This window comes from Myotis nattereri, assembly GCF_964212035.1.
Source record: "Myotis nattereri genome assembly, chromosome: 3".
Classification (NCBI taxonomy): domain Eukaryota; kingdom Metazoa; phylum Chordata; class Mammalia; order Chiroptera; family Vespertilionidae; genus Myotis; species Myotis nattereri.
Window position 1 is genome coordinate 199,108,946 of NC_138077.1, and position 20,414 is coordinate 199,129,359.

At 50.9% G+C, this 20,414-nt stretch overlaps 1 protein-coding gene across 1 annotated transcript; it reads right to left on the reverse strand.

Annotated features, from left to right (window-relative positions):
• Positions 1-270: 270 nt before the first annotated feature.
• On the reverse strand, positions 271-18,259 carry SMPDL3B (sphingomyelin phosphodiesterase acid like 3B). The gene is made up of 8 exons (XM_081087599.1): positions 17,982-18,259; positions 10,576-10,789; positions 9,464-9,561; positions 7,301-7,444; positions 6,123-6,289; positions 3,860-4,040; positions 3,644-3,777; positions 271-868 (listed from the first exon to the last, which is right to left on the reverse strand). The coding sequence occupies exons 1-8, from the start codon at positions 18,040-18,042 to the stop codon at positions 497-499; spliced, it is 1,371 nt and encodes a 456-aa protein (XP_080943725.1). The 5' UTR covers positions 18,043-18,259; the 3' UTR covers positions 271-496.
• Positions 18,260-20,414: the final 2,155 nt, after the last annotated feature.

The following is a 20,414-nucleotide window of genomic DNA, read 5'->3' on the forward strand; positions in this document are numbered from 1 at the left end:
CGAGGGCGAAAATGGCCCGGAGGTGAGTGCCCAGCTAGAACTGCGACCTCTCACATTGCAACGCAGAGAGGCCTATTTTGATCCCAGCCTGCGGGACTTCCTGAGCTGAAAGTGCGCCTCGGGTTCGGGCCTGTGCCGGGGAGACCGAGGGCCCAGGACCGACAAGGCGCATCGCCCTAGCGGCTCACTTTACTCCCATTAGCCGTGGGGGGACTTTCACTAACGGCCAGGGAGTTGCCTTCAACACTGTTTACATATTGACAGGGTAATGCACATAATGAGACACATCATGAGCCTTTTTAATACTGTAAAACGGGAAACTTGGAAGGAATGAGCTTGGTAGGGTCTTTGGGCTTCTTTCCTGATCCGGCTGCCCCACCCCCGTTCACTCTGCGAACGCCGGGAAAATGAAAAAGTCCAGCCCTCAGTGGGTGGCGCCGGCCCCAATGCACCCAGAGGAAGGCACGCCCAGCGATCCAGCGGGCGGCACCCCGGGTCACCACGCGAGCAACGCGCTCAGGCCTAGCTGCGCGGCCAGCAGGAGCGGGAGCCCGAGCCCGGGCCCGGGAGCAGCGGCGGGGCCGCGCAGGCAGGTGGTGTACGAGTCCAAGGCCACTTCGCGCAGCGCGCACACGTGCTCGGCGCGGCAGATCTCGTCGCAGGCCCGCGTGTCGAGGCTGACCGAGTTGTAGACGTAGTAGCGCTGCAGCGTGCCCTGGTCGCTGGCGATGCGGCCCAGCACATCGTGCATGGAGCGGGCGCTGGCATCGGGCACCGTGAAGGCCTTGGTCAGCTGGTACTCGAGCTCCCAGCGCGCTGTTCCCTGCGCGTTCGCCTGGCTCAGGTTCATGAAGTAAGTCATCATGTCCTGGAGAGGGGGCAGGAGGCCGGCTATGGACAACTGTCTGCTTCCACGCCCAATCCTGCACCTTGCCTTTGCCCCCACCCTCCATAATGACTGCTATTAGTTAATGACCATTTACTACTTACCAGATGTGTGTGTGTGTGTGTGTGTGTGTGTGTGTGTGTGTGTGTGTGAGAGAGAGAGAGAGAGAGAGAGAGAGAGAGAGAGAGAGAATCTGATGAAGTAACCGTGCTTATCACCCCCATTTCACAGATGAAGAAACTGAGTCCTAAAGAGGTTAATTTCTTTGCCCAGGGTCCTACAGGTGTTCAGTGGCCAAGGCAGGAGTGGAACCAGGTGGTTGACCCCCTGGCCTGTGCATTCTCTGTCCCAGCAAGCTTCCAGGTACACAGAAGATGCTCAATAAACATTTATAGAATAAATGGATAAAAAGCAACTTAAAAGAAGTCGGACGGAGTGCCTGGCTGAGATGGGCTATAGAATTGTGGTTGACTGGAGGCTTGGGATACACCCAAGACCCCTAGGACTCAGGTGCATCTTCAGGACTAGAATCTGGAAGGGTTTATCTGTCCAACATTTTCCACTTAAATCTGTGGATCTGCTTCAGGTCACTAGAGGTGGGGTTAGAGGAGCTGCCATGTATGCATGGTATTTCCTGCCTCCCCTTTACAGAGGAAGCAAGGGAGGCCCATGGAGGTCAACAGCTCCTGAGTGGCAGAGCCAAGATTCAAACCCGCATGTGTCTGACTCCCTCCCTGAGAAGGATGTAAGGCAGTGGTTCTCAACCTTCCTAATGCTGCGACCCTTTAATACAGTTCCTCACGTTGTGGTGACCCCCAATTTCATGGTTACAAATTGAACATAATTAAAGCATAGTGATTAATCACAAAAACAATATGTAATTATATATGTGTTTTCCAATGGTGTTAGGCAACCCCTGTGAAAGGGTCGTTTGACCTCCAAAGGGGTCGCGACCCACAGGTTGAGAACCGCTGATCAGGCATGTTGGTGCCCAGGCTAGAACTTCGACCTCTCACATTGCGTCGAACCGCCCATCGTGGGTGGGGCCAGGTGCAGGGAGGAGGAGGGAGTCCCAGCCTCTGATTCCTCTTGCTGAAGAGAGCCCTCTGAGTGCCCATGTGACAAGAGATCACACTCTTCAAAATCCTCAGCCCTCTTCTCCATCTTCATTCACTCCAGAATCAAGGACCGAGGTTATCTTACCCAGTCGGTGTTTTAAATGGCATTTCTCAACTCCCAGATTAAATCTCAGTACCCACCTCTTCCTGGGACTCCAGCTGCCTCCTCCCTCGGCATTTTCACTTGCACGCCACTTAGACATCCTGACGCTAACAGGCCCAAAACCAATTTTCTGGTCTTCCCTCCGAAACTTGCTCCTGCAGTGATCCCATTGCAGTCAACAGCAACTTCCTCCTTCCAGGTTTTCAGACCAAAGCCTTGGCATCCTCCTGGATTCCTCTTTCCTCGCACCCCTCGTCCAATCCACCAGCAAATCCTGTCTGCTCCGCCGTCACAATATATCCAGGATCTGGCACGTCTCACCACCCCCTGCTACCACCCTGGCCCACAGCACCATCACCTCTCGTGGTTGGTGCAGTCACCTCCTGTCTCGTCCTCCTGCTTCTGCCCTTGACCTCTACAGCCTGTTCTCTGCACAGCAGACATGGTGGTTTTGTAAATTTTGTAAGTCAGCATATTTAATTCTTCTGCCCCAAACCTTCCAAATCCAGAGTCCTCCTACTCATGGCCTGCGTGATCTAACCTTGTCCCTCCCACTCTCTCCTCGTGCCTCCCACTGTGGCCACAGTGGCCTCCTTGCTCTTCTAACACACCAGGCACACTCCCACCCCAGGGCAAAAGACTGGCTCTTCCTCCACCAGATGCTCACATGGCTCGCTCCGTCAGTTTACTCGGGATTGAAATGTCATCCTGTCCGTGACACTTTCCTGCCACACCTATAACGGCACACACACTCTATGACCATCGTCACCACCTGCCTCTTCGCTGTTTTCTTTTCTCCTTAGCACGTCTCTCATGCCGTACTTGACGTGACTTAGTTGTTTACTCCTGTAAGGATGTCAGCTCCAGGAAAGCAGCGACTTTATTGTGTTCACTTAGGTATCTCCTGTGCTTAGCACACCGGCCTGGCACATAGAAGATCATTAATAGTTTGTTGAATAAATTAAGGAATAATGTTTCTTTGTCATTTCAGTCATCACAAGCACATCCCAGGAGGTGACAGGCTGCTTGATGAGTTGGGAACCTGCATTAGTTGCAGTGTAATCGGTGTAGAGAGGACAGACGTGTGGGCAGTGGGCCTGCGGGCACACTTGAATACCAGGCTGAGGAGATTCATCTTATCTTGGGGACACTGGGGAGCCACTGAAGGTTATTGAGCAGGAGAGAGACAAGTGCTTTAAAAAGATTAATCTCTTCTGTAGTAAGTAGCAGGTGAGCTACCGCAGGGCAGTGCTGGAGGCAGAGAAATTCGGTAGGAGGCCTGTGGCAATGATCCGGGGCGAAGGGAGATTTGGGGAAGAAGAAATGACCTGATGTGGTGGCAGGATTTGGAGCTAGCACCAGGGGTGTCTGGTCCTGAGTTCTAGCAGGAGGGAAGTAACGTGACCTTCCTGAGATTCAGTGGTCGTTAGAGTGTGGATTCGCTGGGAAAGAATTCAGGATGGTGATGTGTTTAGGGCCCTGCCTGCCTCCCTCCCTCCCACCTCCTCCAGCCCCAGCAGACCCAGGGCTCCTGACCTGCAGGCTCAGCGTGTCTCGGTCGTATTCGAACACTCGGATGCCTGGATTGTTGGCCCCATTGACCACTCCAGGTAATGTGGTTTTCCATGGGGTGACTCCAGGTGTAAGGAACATGACACTGATGGGGGCACCTTTTAGGAGAGAGACAATGGGACTGTGAGAGGCTGGTGAGGGGAGGGAGGGAGGCTGGCAGGCGCCCTCCAGGTTGAGTACCTGCATCATCATAGAACATCCGAAAGCTGTCCAAGTGGTTGTGCCCGAAGAACTGCCCTGCGATGACTCGATGGTGCTTCTGGACCACCTTCAGGTACTTCTCGTTGAATCCCTCCCGGAACCACATTTTGTTCCCTTTCTTCTCAAAGAACCCCGGGGGCACGTGGCCAATGATGTACACCTACGAGGAAGGCGTGCCAGGAGGGGCTCAGAGATGCCCTCCCCAGCCCTTCATTTCCACCTCTCAAAACCTGCCCATCTCCCCAAAGGCAAGCAGACAGGTTCAAGTGCACCCCCGCTGCTTTCCCTCTTCCGGGCAGATTCCAGTGTTCTCTGTACCCTGTAATATACACATGCTTCCCACCTCTGCTTTGCCCATGCTGTGCCTGCCACCTGGAGTGCCCTTTTTAATTTCATGTCTGTAATCCTACTCAGACTTCAAAACCCAGTTCAAAGGACACCTCCTCCTGAAACCTTCCTGATCCTCGCAGACTGGTCTCTTGGAGAGCTGGGCGCTGTCACGGAGCCTGCCCTGCATGACTGCGTAGCACATGCTAAATGTTCATGTGTGATCGCATCTTCCATTCCCTGAATCACTCAGCTAACAACACCTGGACCCTTGGCCACCACGGCAAGAAGCAGAATGGGGGTGAGGGAGAGGGCAACTAGGAGAATGAACTTTGGCGTCTACCAGCGGGAGACTACATGAGTCTCCTTTTCCCTCCATTGACCTCTCCCCAGCCACTCCCACCCCCCAGCACATGTCCTCACCCCCCTACTGTCTGTGTCCATTGGTTATGCTCATATGCATGCATACAAGTCCTTTGGTTGATCTCTTACCCCCTCAGCCCCCGTGAGCTTCAGTTTTTTGTTGTTGTTTTTTTGTTTGTTTTTCATATATTTTATTGATTTCTTACAGAGAGGAAGGGAGAGAGATAGAGAGTTAGAAACATCGATGAGAGAGAAACATCGATCAGCTGCCTCCTGCACATCTCCCACTGGGGATGTGCCCACAACCCAGGTACATGCCCTTGACCGGAATCGAACCCGGGACCTCTCAGTCCGCAGGCCAAGGCTCTATCCACTGAGCCAAACCGGTTTCGGCATGAGCTTCAGTTTTGTCATCGGGAATAGCACCTAACTGGTGGAGCTTTGAGAGTTAAATGAGATAATGCACAGTGAGTGCTCAGAAGCACCAGCCATGAAATCCTGCTGGGAGGTGCTGCTGTTCCATGCAGGGACTCAAGCAAATGAGACACAGGACCAGTCCTCGGGGAGCTGCCAGCCTAGCAGACTAGCTGGACACACCTCAAGGGCAGTGCCAGGGCTGACCAGCAGACCCTGAGAGATGAACAGAGTACTCTGACACACATTTCTGTAAAAGAGAAGGCTAAGGGACTGTTTAGCTTTAGCAACTAAAATAGCCCTGATTGCCTGCTTCTTTAGCTTTTTATTGTAACGACAGCTTGAACTAAAATTAACCTCTAGATACAATCAGTACGGTAAGTATCCTTGAGAAGGTATATGCTTCTACAAGGTCCGGTCTTTAAAGACTAAGCATAGAGATTCTAATAAAACACCCCAGGGGATAGGACTTGTTTGGAAAAGTCAAGGTAGGGGCTGCCGCCTTCGGCAATGTCCCCCCAGAGGCCCCCGACCTTTCAGAGAATCCTCCTTACAGGCATTCCAACCAAGTCCCGTGCTTCCCCACAGGGCAGGGCAACCCCTTGAAGTCTAGCCCACAATGTGGTCTGCAGCCGTGGAGTGTGGCAGAAGTGAAAAGAGCACTGGACTTGGAGTCAGGGGTTCTGGTCTTGGCCCCACCACTTACTGTGTGACTTGGGATCATCACCACCCCTCGCGAGCCTCACATCTGCAGTGGGCATTGGGGTCCCAGACTCACAGGCTGTTCTGAGGATGGACAAACCCCCCTCCTGGTGCCAGGCTGATAAAGACCCTCTGTCAGGGGTAGAGAACGTCTGGCCCGCGGGCCATATAGGCCCGTGAAATCATTTGGTCTGGCTCTTCCAAGGCATTGGGGCTGAGTTAATTAAATGTTTAACCAAATATAACAGGCTAATTTTTAAGTTGATAATTTTGTACAGCCCGCAAATGATGTTATAAGTATCCGAATGGCCCTTGGCAGAAAAAGGTTCCCCACTCCAATCTGCAAAGAATAGATGAATTTGTGCAGAGGTGGGAGACTCATTCAAGAAGTGATTCCAGAGTGAGAGAGGGAGGCGGAGGAGGTAGGAGCCCTTACCTTTTCCCCAGCTCTGGACGCGTTGCTCAGCATGTCTTCCAGCCACTGGAACTGCTGGGCAGGGTCAGCCATGCTGGCCGTCTGCTCATTGCTGGTATAGTACAGATTGGTGTTGAGGACCACAATGCGCCCAGTCGTCCCCGGCAACTTCTCAGAATAGAACGCACCTAGGACATCACAGCCAGGGGAAATATGAAGGGGCCCTCTGCCTCTGACTAAACACACCTCAGCCCCCCTTTACCCTCCCACTTCCTCCCTCCCTTAATACTCCCTTCCCATCTTTCCCATAAGATGGGCATCATGGGTTAAGACGTAAGGCTCTGGAGTCAGGTTACGTTGGTTCAAATCCTGCTTCTATCACTTATTAGCTGTGCAACTTGGGAAAGTTACCTAACTCTCTGTCTCAGCTTCCTCATCGTATCATGGTGATAACAATGAGGTGTGTTTGCCCCTCCAGATGCATCATCAACCCTTCTCCACTCGGCTCTTTGCCCTAGGAGCTGACCTATGTGAACTAAGCCAATGAGCTTCCGTGCCACAGGCTTCTGGTTGGACTGACCAATGGGGAGCCCCAGCAGCAGGGAACTGAGGAACAGGAAGAGGAATGGGGTTACCTTGGGCAGGCTGTCTTTGGGTCAGTTGTCCTCAACCAGGTGATCTTTGTCCCCCAGGGAGCATTTGGCAATGTCTAGAGACATTTTTTTGGCATTGCAACTGGGGGTGTTACTGGCACCTAGGGGTAGAGGCCAGAAGTGCTGCTAAACAGCCTACAGTTCACAGCACAGCTCCCCCTACAAAGCCATTCTGTCCCAAATGTCAATAGTGACAAGGTTGAGAAACCCTCCTTGAACTGAATTGAAGATCACTGCTTTTTCCTAGTGTATTTGCAAGGAGTCTAATAACGCACTGAGGGTAGTGCTTGGCACACAATAAACTCTCAATAATATTCACTGCTCATCCCCATTAGTGCCGTGGGGTTAAGAGTATGGGTTCTGCTATCACGTCTGCCTCCTCTAAGGGGTGACGTTGGCCAAGTGATTTGGTATCTTTAAACCTCAGTCTCCTTATCTATAAAATAGGGATAAAATCAGTACCGATCTCGTGGGGATGTGGTAAAGATGAATTAGATTAGACCTTGGTGTACAATGGGTGCGTATAGTAGCAAATGGAATTAGTACCTTCTTTGAAGCGAGCAATGGATTCATTATTGAGCCAGGGTCTCCATAGTTCTGCTATCTGATTGTAGATGCTGTTGCTCCCTGCTGGGAGCTGGCTTTTGGGGTGAAAGTCATGATTTCCCAAAGCAGCGTATACTTTAGTATCTGGGAAGGGAAGGAAAAATATAAAAATATATATGGGAAAGCACTTTGAGTTAATCATTTCCAGTTGGCCATTGGCCATCAGAGCTTATGGAGAAGAGCAATGAGAAGAAACCCACAGAGGAGGAAAATACAGAGATAAACAGAAAACTTCATTTAATAGAATCTCGCTGAACTTTGCTGAGACCTGGGAAGGAGGAGCGGTGAGTTCTCTGATCCTGGGCCCTAACCCCATTCCCAGCAGAAAGTTTTCTGGTCAGAGAGGAAGCATCAACTGAGAAGGAGAAAGCTAGCCCGGCCAGTGTGGCTCAGCGGTTGAGCATTGAACTCTGGACCAGGAGTTCACAGTTCAACTCCCGGTCAAGGCACGTGCCCGAGTTGCAGGCTCGATCCCCAGTGTGAGGCGTGCAGATAGCAGCCAATTGTTGATTCTCTCTCATCGATGTTTTTATCTCTCCCTCTCCCTTCCTCTCTGAAAGCTATAAAAATAAACATTTTTCTAAAAAGGACACTTCGTATTTAGTGTTCCTTGTTCTTGTCAATTCCGGGGCCATCTTACTGTGAGGGAAACGGTCTGGTTCACTCCGGGAGGCCTTGGGAGTTTCACTCATGAAACAAAAGTATTCACTGAGCACCTCGTTTGTACCGACATGTAGACCTGGTACCAGGCACCCAGTCCCAGTCCCAGAGGCTTTGCATTGCAGCAGGTTGACAGGTATTGGGCAACGAGAGGTGTGTGGCTGTTACGAAAAAGGAAGAGCCACTTGCTGTGGGAGTGTGTAACAGGAGTGGTGGAGTCGGGGGAAGGCCTCCTAGAGGAAGTGGCCTGTGAGTGAGCCTAGGAGGGGAGGGGAGGGGAGGCTGTCAGCCTCATCCCCACTTTTATTTTACCACTGTGTCTGGCAGGTAGTAGTTGTTCAATAAATATTTGATGATAAATAAAGACTCCTCTGAGTTCAGGGCAGGGCATTTTCCTTATATGAGCTTGGCTCACCCCAGGGAGCCTCCCATTCTCAGTTGGGGAAATGCCTCTAACAAACCCTTTGTCCTGTATAGCCTGCCAGGTCTTGAGAGCTCTGCAAAAAGGAGGAAGTTATAGAATTCTCACCAGGAATTGTTCACAAAGCAGGAAGCCATCATTGTAACTGCCGGGAAAAACCTCACCTCTCTGAAATAAATGCTGGCAGCCATTAAAGATCCATTTAAGAAAAACACGAATTCCTGGAATCTCAAGGGCAGAAGAGAAGGGAGAGGATCCCTCCCTCTTTTTGCTGCTTCTATGGGTCAGACTTTTTGGAAGCTCCTTACAAGCTCCATGAGGTCATGACCTGACGTCTTGTTCCACCGCCAAGTCCCCTACCCCTAAACTTGTGTCACCCATAGTAGACGCTCAATACATATTTGTTGATGGAAAAAATGAGTGAATGGGTTGGCTTCTTTAATCCTCACAGCAATCCTCTGGGCAGGTACCAGTATTTATTTTTCCCAGGGAGAAATAGGTCCAGCTAGTGCGTGGCAGGGCCTGGAAGGGGCTGGGTCGGCAAGCCTTCTACATCTGTGTTCACCACTCTACATAAAATGATGCATCTTACAGTCGATGGCATCTTGGATATTAGGAAATTCAGCAAATGTACAAGTGTATGATAAACTGGAAAACCTTCTAGCTCAGCCAGCGTGGCTCAGTAGTTGAGCATCGACCTATGAACCAGGAGCTCACGGTTCAATTCCTGGTCAGAGCACATGTCAGGCTGCTGGCTGGATCCCCAGTGTGGGGTGTGTAGGAAGCAGCCAATCAGTGATTCTCCCATCATTTCCATGAATAAGTCTGTGTGTATCCGTAGGCCAATTAGCTCTCATGTTCCCTGCAGGGCTGTTGGAAGTGCCTGGCACAGAACTTTCCCACAGCCATTATTGTCATGGATGAAGGCCGCTACTGTCCCATGGCTTTACCCCTCACTGCTACTGTCGCATGGCACCCTGGGGTTCAGGGAATGCTGTGGAGGACTTATGGCAGGCTCTCACCCGGGAAGACCTCTCTGATGAGGTTGGTCAGGCGTCCCACAATTTTCAGCACAGCTGCTTCTCCCAGCCTCTCGTTGGGCACGTGAGGGGTGTCGTCCCTGCAAAACACCGCCAAGCCAGTTTGGTGTGGGCAGCTCAGGATGGGGAATGAGAAAAGGGGTACGGCGGGTGGGGGGACTCTGCTGTAAGAAAAGAGGCCATGGAACTGAGGTATGGCCAGGCTGAAGTTGGGAGTCACATAGGACAGAGTTCAAACCCAATGGCTCTGCCATTGACCTGCTGTGGATCCTTGGCTGGTTATTTAAACTCTCTGAGCCCCCATCAGCTCATCTGTAAAATAGGAATAATAATGGCACCTACCTTCTCCTGTTTCTGCATTTGGATCTTTAGGGCTTGCAGTCCCTAAACCCCAGTGGGAGTGGCTGCAGTATTCATCCCCCAACCTAAAATGGGGGAGTTCTCCACATGCCCAGGCAAGCCATGGCCTTGTCCCAGCCACAGTGAGAGCTGCACTGTGGGGCGCGGTTGCGGTGTTTGGGCAGGTCCAAGCCTCGGACTAATGAAAGGACAGGGTCCTCTCATGGCCACGTGCAAGTCCCAGCTGGAGGTCAGGGCCCCCCCAGCACAGTTATAGCCAACAGCTATGGTTGTAAGCTTGAACCTATGGTCTGAACACGTAGCCCCACGTGGCTTGTGCTAGAGTTCAGGTGCATGTAGTTGAGTGGGGTTGGAGCTCACGAGAATGCTGTAAACAACGTGATCACGCCCCTGCTTTGCCTCGTGACACCTGCTATAAAATAAAGACACGGCTTGTGGGCGCTGTCGTTGTCTCCTCATCAGGGAGGCAGCGTCCCACTGAGACCCAGCTATTATTCTCTTGTCTGTCTTTTCCTTAATCCTTTCACCCCCCCACTCAGGATCACCCTTGGTCGTGCAGCCACACTGCACTCTGCTGAGGCCGGGACACGGAGGGCGAGGGCACAGGCTTTGGAATCAGCCACGCCCAGGGTCCCTTTGAGCTTCAGATGAGGACTAAGGGGGACGGGGCAGGAAGGTGCCAGGTGGCAGGCGGCAGAAACCCAGTGGAAGGTAGCTGTTATGTCGGCTCTCACCCTGTCCAGAAGATGAAGTCTGGCTCCGGCTCGATCTCCTTCATGGCGTAGATGGAGGAGTTGATGAGGACCCAGGGAGAATCACAGAGGTAGTCACCCCAGGGGCCCGAGTTGTACACCGGCCTGGAGCCAGCTGAGGGGCAGACCTGGAGGGGGTCTGTGGACACCTTGTAGTCAGGGTCCAGGTGCAGGTCAGAGATGTGCCAGAACCTCCCTGCAGGGGAGAGGAGACCCTTCTCAATGCCAGGCCCTCCTGGGCCCTCCTGAGCCCGCCTGAGCCCTCCCGAGCCCGCCTGGGGAGGCAGTGGGAGAGCCAGGAGCTGGAGGAGGAGAGGTGGTACAGCTGAAAGGGTCCAGAGAAAATGGACCAGGGGCCCAGGTCGATGTGGCTCAGTTGGTTGAGTGTCAGCCCATGCACCAGAAGGGTCACTGATTTGATTCCTGGCCAGGGCACATACCCAGGTTGCAGGTTTGATCCCCGGTGGAAGCAGGTATGGGAGGCAACTGATCAATGTTTCTCTCTCACATCGTGTTTCTCTCTCTAAAATAAATATTACAAAAAGAAAGACAGAGCCTGGCCGGCGTGGCTTGGTGATTGAACGTAGACCCAAGAACCAGGAGGTCATGGTTTAGTTCCCAGTCGGGCACAAGCCCGGGTTGCGGGCTTGATCTCCAGTGTGGGGCGTGCAGGAGGCAGCCGATCAATGATTCTCTCTAATCATTGACGTTTCTCTCTCCCTCTCCCTTCCTTTCTGAAATCAATGAAAATATATATTTAAGAAAGAAAGAAAGAAAGAAAGAGAGAGAAAGAAAGAAAGAAAGAAAGAAAGAAAGAAAGAAAGAAAGAAAAGAGATAGAGAGAGAGAGAAAGGAAGGGAGGGAGGGAGGGAGGGAGACTGGGCCACAGGATTTGCCCAGGGAGGCACTGAGTGGAGCGGAGCACAGGCTTCTCTGACCCTGACCTGTGACCTTTGACAAGTCCCTCTCCATCTCCCCACCTCAGCATCCCCAGCATCAGCATGAGGGATTGGGCTGAGGCATGACCCTCAGAAACCTTTGGGGGTTCTAAGGAAAGTGCTTATCTTAAAGCAAAGGTCAGGGAGGGTCAGGGTTAAGCAAGCATACTAGGTGTGATCTTGGGCAAGTTTCTTCACCTCTCTGAGCCCATAATTATTAGTAGAGCCAGATTTTATCATGCTCCAGGGAAATACAAAAATCAGACCTGGCACTGGCTGGTGTGCTCAATGGTTAGAGCATTGGCCTGAGCACCAAAGTATCTCAGGTTTGATTCCCGGTCAAGAGCACATACCTGGGTTGCAGGTTCGATCCCTGGCCCCAGGCCCCATTTGGGGGTGTGTGGGACGCAACCAACCGACTCCCCCCGCTTCACTCCCTCCCTTCCATTCTCCAAAAAAAGAAATCTGACCTAGGAGAAGGCTTACCAAATGTGTTGTAAGATCTTGCTAATTAATACCATCAAAAACCTGGGGAGTAGATGTGGACATAATGTTAGGCCAGAAAAGAAGGAATGTGGTTTCAGATTGGGCTGGATTCCTCCTGTGGGTGTGCTCGGTGGTTCTAGATGCAGGGCGGCAGGTCAGGCCACTGAGAGGCGTCCTGTTTGCTGAAGTGGTCAAATGAAACCTGGTCGCAGCTCCAAACCAAGGGAGGCTGAAATGCCAATAATCTCTTGGTGCAATAGAGAGAAGGGAACCCAGAGAAACAGGCTACACGGAGTGGGTTCGCTTTCCGTACCCCGTACCAAGCCTGATGTAGTTTCAATGATGTTTATTGAACAGAGTTGGCCGCTGCCCCAAATCCTGTTTCTGGCTAAAACAAGGGTGAGGCCTGGGATTTCCTCACCCTTCACCATTGCTACCACTTCGGCCTCCATTTCCTGTGTCGCTCAGAGCCAACAGTCAACACCCGCCCAACCCTCAGGAAACTGGGCCTCTGTGTCCGGCTGCTGCTGCTTTCAGGGTTGGAGAGCCAGGCACCACCCAAGCCAAGGGGCAGGCTGGAGGGTGAAGTCTGGCCCCTGATCACCACTTCTTGACTTTTCCTCCCTGGTGAGTCATAGCTTTTACCCACCTTTCTGGATCTAAATCTGGTCTCAAGAAAGAAGCAGAAACTTGTTCACACTAAGGTGTAAATGACTGTCCAAACAATTCCTTATCCCTCCCCTGGGCAAGAAATCATTTTAAAAGCAACATGAGCCCTGGTGGGTGTGGCTAACTGGTTAGAGCATCGGCCCACAGACTGAAGGGTTGCAGGTTCGATTCCAGTCAAGGGCATGTATCTCAGTTGCAGGCTCAATCCCTGGCTGGAATCAGGATGCGGGAGGCAACCAATCTATGTGCCTCTTTCGCATGAACGTCTCTCTCTCGCGCGCGCGCGTGCTCTCTCTCTCTCCCTTCCCCACTTCCACTCTCTAAAAATCAATTTTAAAAATATATCCTGGAGAGAAAGCAAGATGGCGTCATAGGTAAACACCTGATATTGCTGCCTCGCACAACCACTTCAAAAATACAACTAAAAGACAAAACAGACATCATCCAGAACCACAGGAAGGCTGGCTGAGTGAAAGTTCTACAACTAGAAGGAAAGAGAAAAGCACACTGAGACTCAGAGGAGGTGTGGAATAAAGTGCAGAGGTATGGAGGCTGGAGCGCGCGAAAAGGGGCTGGCAACTGAGGACGCCGGTGTCTTTTGCAATCGGGAGGGAGGCACAAGCTCCCTACAGCCCTGACTCCTGAGTTCTGGGCAAGTCCCTGGGGACCCAGACTCATACGGGGAGAACCTGGACTGTCTGGCATTGGGCGGAACTCGGAACTCGAGGGCAGCTTTCTTTCAGAGGTGCTTGCAGCGATTACCAGGACACTGAGACACAGGACCTCTTAGGGCAGGACTGAGGAGCAGCCATAGCTGTTTGCTCCACCCTGTTGACTCCCTGAGACCCTGCCCCACCCAAGCTGCTAGCAGAGGCTTTTGCATATGAATGCCCTGGGCCTTTGCAATCTGAAAATTACCTAACAAACTGCAGCTGGGTCAGAGAGACCCAGAACATCCAAAAGAAGGCTCAAGGCCCCACAGAAGCTTGCATTGCTTCACAGCTGGGCCTCATCTGGGCACCTCCAAATCCCAAACAAGGAAGAGGAATCTGCAGATCTCTCTGTAGCTCCTGCTGGGTAGCCTCAGGCAGAGGCTAAATTAGCACCTCCTTAGCAATCCAAGAGCCTGTGTGCCCAGTGGTCAGATTGGGACCATCCAATTACAACTCCTCAGATCCATAAGGGACACACTCAGTGGGCAGACTCAGTGAGTACCAAAGCCCCACTGAAGCAAGTCTTCCCCCGGAAGGGTGTCTTCAGCACAGAAGTTCTCCCACTGTAGACACAGCTGATTCTCACAGACAATTGGCCTGGAGGTCAACTCCTCCCAGTGATAATTACAATAATAAAGGCTTAACTACAACAGGACTGTGCACACAGCCCACAGAGGGGTGCACCAAGAGTGTCCACCTCAGGTAATTGGGGAGGCTGAGCCACTGGGCCCTATAGGACACCTAGCACACAAAGCCACTCTATCAACACAGGGAAGCATAAAAAATACGGAGACAAAGAAACAGATCACAAATGACAGAAATGGAGGAAAGCAAACTACTGGATATAAAGTTCAAAACCACAGTTATAAGGTTTTTCAAGAATTTTCTAGAAACCACCGATAAATTTAGTGAGACCCTCAAGGATATGAAAAAGGACCAACTAGAAATTAAGCATACACTGACTGAAATAAAGAATAATATACAGAGATCCAACAGCAGACAAGAGGATCCCAAGAATTAAGTCAAAGACTTGAAATACGAAGAAGTAAAAAATACCCAACCGGAAAAGCAAAAAGCAAAAAGAATCCAAAAATATCAAGATAGTGTAAGGAGCCTCTGGGACAGCTTCAAGCATCCCAACATCCGAATTATAGGGGTGCCAGAAGAAGAGAGAGAGCAAGATATTGAAAACCCATTTGAAGAAATAATGACAGAAAACTTCCCTTATCTGGTGAACGAAATAGACTTACAAGTCCAGGAAGCACAGAGAACCCCAAACCAAAGGAATCCAAAGAGGACCACACACACCAAGACACATCATAATTAAAATGCCAAGAGCAAAAGACAACGAGAGAATCTTAAAAGCAGCAAGAGAAAGACAGTTACCTACAAGGGAGTACCCATAAGATTGTCAGCTGATTTCTCAACAGAAACTATGCAGACCAGAAGGGAGTGGCAAGAAATATTCAAAGTGATGAATAGCAAGAACCTACAACCAAGATTACTTTATCCAGCAAAGCTATCATTCAGAATTGAAGGTCAGTTAAAAAGCTTCACTAATAAGAAAAAGCTAAAGGAGTTCACCACCACCAAACCAGTATTATATGAAATGCTGAAAGGTATCCTTTAAGAAGAGGAAGAAGAGTGCTCGCTTCGGCAGCACATATACTAAAATTGGAACGATACAGAGAAGATTAGCATGGCCCCTGCCCAAGGATGGCATGCAAATTCGTGAAGCGTTCCATATTTAAAAAGAAGAAGAAGAAGAAGAAAGGAGAAGGAGAAGGAGAAGGAGAAGGAGAAGGAGAAGGAGAAGGAGAAGGAGAAGGAGAAGGAGAAGGAGAAGGAGAAGAAGAAAGTAAAGATAAAAATTATGAACAACAATTACATATTTATCAACAAGTGAATCTAAAAATCAAGTGAATAAAAAATCTGATGAACAGAGTAAACTGGTGAATATAATAGAATCAGGGGCATAGAAAGGGAGTGGACTGACAATTCTTGGGGGGGAAAGGGGTGTTGGGGTGTGGGAAAAGATGGACAAAAATCGTACACCTATGGATGAGGACAGTGGGGGGCGGTAAGGGCAGAGGGTGGGGTGGGAACTGGGTGGAGGGGAGCTATAGGGAGGGGGGGAAGAGGAACAACTGTAATAATCTGAAAATAAAGATTTATTTAAAAATATATATATATCCTCAGGTGAGGTTTAACAACAACAACAAAGACAGCATATATCAAGCACCTAGCACAAGCATGGCCCAGCATGGCCCATCATAACTGCTCAGTAAACAGATGTTAGCTCTTCTTGGACATTGTCCTTAGTGCTTGACTGTTTTGCCCAGGCGCTCAGCGGCTCCTGAGTAGGGTCTGAGGAAGTGGATGACCAGAGGACTGACCAGGACTGAGCTAGCTCCACAGGGACAAGCGAGGAGCAGAACCCTGCGCCGGTCCTTCCCCTTGGCCTCAATTTCTGCAGCTGCAGAAAGGGCGCTGGATCATCGCTAAGGTTTCATGCAAAGGACTCCAGAGAAGGGCAGCGAGAATCCGCAGGAAAACTACAGGTCCCGCCCTCCCACTGACCCCCCTCTAACTGCATGGAAATGTAGCCCTCTAACAGGCATCTCAGACTGGACGTATCCCCAGTCAAACTGCCGTCTCCTCCTCCCTCATATCAGGGAATGACACCTCTGTCCTTCCAGTTGGAGCCCCCTCCTCCCTCACACCCGCTGTCTGTCAGCAAGTCTTGTTCAGAAACAGACCCTCTCCCACCACCTCCGGCCCTACTCCCCAGGCTGAGTCGCCCGCCCCTCTCACTCGATGATGGCAGTCGCCTCCCCCTGGTTTGGCTGCTTCTCCTTTCCTAGGTTGACCCACTGTTCTCGTTGCCCGGGACTGCAGGAGTGTCCAAGGCGCCAAAATTAGGAAAGTCCCAGGCAGACAGACACGAGTTGGTTCCCCTGCCTTCCTGTCCTTACAGCCTCTCCTCAGAACAGCCCGAGGCTCCTTTTAAACGTTTACATGTCGGATCACATCACAGCTCTGCCTGAAACCCTCTAATGGCGTTCCATTTCACTCCGACGCCTTCCATCGTCTGCAAGTTTATACAGGAGCTGGTGCCAAGCCTCACCCCACCCCCGTGCTTCCGTGCCCTCATCTCTACCACCCTCCGTGTCCACTCTGCTCCCGCCACGCTGGCTTCCTCGCCCATCCTCACACACATCACCTGCATGTTCAGCTCAGGGCCTATGCACTGTCCTTCCTCTTACTGGAATGTTCTTCTCCAGCTGTCCACATGGCTCTTTCTCTCACGGCCTCAGGTCCCTGCTCAAATGCCACTTTATTCGACGGCTCTGCTCTGGCCACCCCGCAGGAACCCGCTGTATTCTGCTTGGTTATTTCCCATCACACTTGTCATCTCCGGGAATGCTATGCATGTACACATGTCTTCGGGGTTGTTTCTTTCCAGGTGAAGGGATGCTTCGGGAGACCTGGGGGCTTTGCTTGTTTTCCTTTCTTTTCCGGTTCCTGGAATAGCTCATGGTACATGGCAGACCCTCAACCAATATTTGTTCAGTGAGTTCACCATATCCTGCCACCGTCTTCCTCTACCAGCGGGCCGGGTCTTATGTCTCCACTTTACCTCTTAGCAAGGTCGATGTCCCTCCCCTGGCCAGCTGTCGCCTCCACGCCTCCACGTATAACGTTCAGGCTCAGACGGCACCCCCCCTCCGCCCCCCCCCCCCCGCACCCCGCCTACTAACTCTCTCGGGGCCTCCCTGCCCAGCTCCATGCCTTGCTATTTTTAGCAGCACCTCCAGCTTCCTATGAGCAGCTTGCAGCAACTCCGATCCTGATGAGACAGGCCCGTAAGCCAGGACAAAGTGAGACAGGAAAACAGACAGACAGTATACTGCCATCTAGAAAATCTACATGCCAAGCAGTTTGCAGCCATCTAGTAAATCCTATCTTCCCTAAACCAAGGACACTTAAGAATAAACGATTGGCTTAAATCACCCTACTCGGGGAGACATAACAGAAATCCACGTAGTGCCACTTGCCAACCATACCTAAGGACAGATAAAGTTAAGAGAATAAACTGCATTCGGGTACATCAGCATAAGACCGGCCCTCAGTGCCCAGCCTTTAAAACCCCTCAGAAGGAAGGTCCTGCACCAGCTTTCCGTCCCAGGAGCACACCCAGCCTCTCCCCTTCCCCCCTCCACAGGCCTGCACCTCCTAAAGGGCAAGGGACTCCGCGAGGCTTGCAGCCAGGGCAGCGGCAGTTCGTCCCAGCCAAACCTCCTGAACCTGAGCCCAAGGCCCCCTTTTTTCTGACTTCTTAGCCAAAGCAGCCCAGCCTAGGCTCGTTTCCCCCGCCCTTCCTTGTTTCCTTGTCCCCAGCTTTAATAAATATCCTTTAAAATTCACCTGGACTCCGGTTGTGAAATTTTTCCTGCAGGAAGTCAAAAACCCACACACTACTGCTGGCCCGTGGCAGACCCTCTCAGGGCCGGGTCCCCTTTCCGGGAAACACTGAGTTCATAATACAGAACGAAGACATCAGAGGCATTGGCAGACCTACCTGGTCCAGCCCTGGCGACTCCCCAGTGGGCCAGGAAAAGCAGCAGCTTGAGCAGGCTCATCCCTGGGGCTTGCGTCACAGGGTACGTGGGATTTTCCAGGAGCTGTGGTTTGAGCCACAGGCTTCCTAAGTAGGTAATGGTGGCTGCTGGCCTGAGCAGAGCTTCCTGTCCTGTTACCTGGTGTTTCCAGTCATCGAAGGCTCCTCTGGCTTTTCCTCCTTTGCCCAGCAGGGTGTGAACGGGGTGCACACGAGGTGCTACGCCAGCCAGACCTTTGGATTCTGAAAGAGAAAGCAGCACCCGTCCCACGGTTACAGGCTAGTAAGCTAGGAAAATTCCAGGACAAGTGGAATAGGGGAATAAAGACAGATGGGTAAATAGCAGTTTGCAGCCACCTATTAAATCCTTTCTTCCCTAAACCAAGGACACTTTGGTGTCCCTGCACTTCTCCCCAGCCAGAGGGTAAATAGCTTAAATCGCCCTACTCAGGGGGACAGAGAGCAGAAATCCAGTTAGTGCCATTTGCCAACCACACCCAAGGAGAGACAAATTAAGAGAATAAACCTCATTTTGGGACATCAGCATCAAGCTGATACATAGTCTATTGGTCCTCCCCCAGGACCTAAATGCCCATGAAGTATGGTAGCAATCATCTCAAGTAGAAACTATAGTTTAACTTTAACCCTGCTGTTTGGCTTCTGTACTTATTTGCTTTGTTTAACAATAGAAAAGTTATTTTGATTTTCTGAATTATATAAATCATCCCATTCGATTAAATACCCTATTGATTGTAATGTGACTATCCCATGGGTTGTGGTCATACTGGTCTTAGAAAGCACATTTTCCTTCACCTGGGAAGGACAGCACACTTATCCCAAGGTCAGAGGGCTCCAGTTAACGTGTCCCTGTTGACTCAGTGACCCTGAGACCCAAAACTGTAATTTAGATAGCATGCTTAAGTCTGACCAGGTTCCTCATTCCAGACCCGAGGGCTCTAGATAATGTGTTTCTGTCAATTCAGTGATCCAGAGACCCAAAACTGTAATTTAGATAACATGCTGCTTCTGCTTCTGTAAACTGCTTTTTTAAAAAATATATATATATTTTATTGATTTTTTACAGAGAGGAAGGGAGAGGGATAGAGAGCCAGAAACATCAATGAGAGAGAAACATTGATCAGCTGCCTCCTGTGCGCCCCCCACTGGGGATGTGCCTGCAACCAAGGTACATGCCCTTGACCAGAATCGAACCCGGGACCCTTCAGTCCGCACGCCGACGCTCTAGCCACTGAGCCAAACCAGTTCTGGCTGTAAACTGCTTTTTTGCAAACCAGGTTCCTCATTCGAAACCTTGAGATGTAATCAATACCTTTGTGATCTTTGCCTATATAAGTCTGGTTTTGCCACCATCTTATCACTATGAGATTTGGGGAATGGCCCCTCATAGTCCCGGATTTCAATAAATGTGACTCTTTAATTCGACTTCTTGAGGCATCCTTCTGTGATTCGAGGGGTACATTACAACATCCAGCCTTTAATCCCCATACCCCTCCTTCCCTCCCCCTTCCCCCACAGGCACGTATCTCCTAAACTCCGAGGACCCCATGAGACTTGCAACCAGGGGAGCAATGGGCAGCGGCAGCTCATCCTGGGCTAATCCCCTAAACCAGCTGTGGGCAAACTATGGCCCGTGGGCCGGATCCGGCCCGTTTGAAATGAATAAAACTATTGAAAAAAAAGACCGTACCCTATTATGTAATGATGTTTACTTTGAATTTATATTAGTTCACACCAACACTCCATCCATGCTTTTGTTCCGGCCCTCCAGTCCAGTTTAAGAACCCATTGTGGCCCTCGAGTCAAAAAGTTGGCCCACCCCTGCCCTAAACCCACATAGCCTCCCTCTCCATGCCTGAAATCCCTGCTTCCCCATGGAATCTTTGTCCTACCTTATATAAGCAGCTGGCTTATGGGGGGCTGCAGAGCAGATTTTTGTGGATGACCTGCTGCTCTCCCATCCTGCCGGCAGTTTGGAGTAAACGCTCATATATGATTCAACCCTGTCTTTGCGGAATTGGCTCAAGTGGTGACAGGCAGCCCGGACTCATTGGCTGTTGGGTTTCACGCCCCCCTGGGAATTGAATCTTGATCTTCTGATTCATAGGTCCACGCCCAACCACTGAGCCACACTAACTGGGCTCTACGTTCTTCCTTGTTTCACTTCCTAAATGTATTTTTGCTGCGGTCAATACATTCATGCTTGCTTTTCTACACTTCATCTCTTGATTGAAATCTTTCCTTCAAGAAGACAAGAACCAAGGCCTCATTGTCTCATCGGTAACACCGCCAGTTCCTCAGAGCATGTCAGTCCAGCCAGCAACTGGTTTCTTGAGGGCACTCACCTAACCCCAGTCACTGGAGGGCAAATGTCAT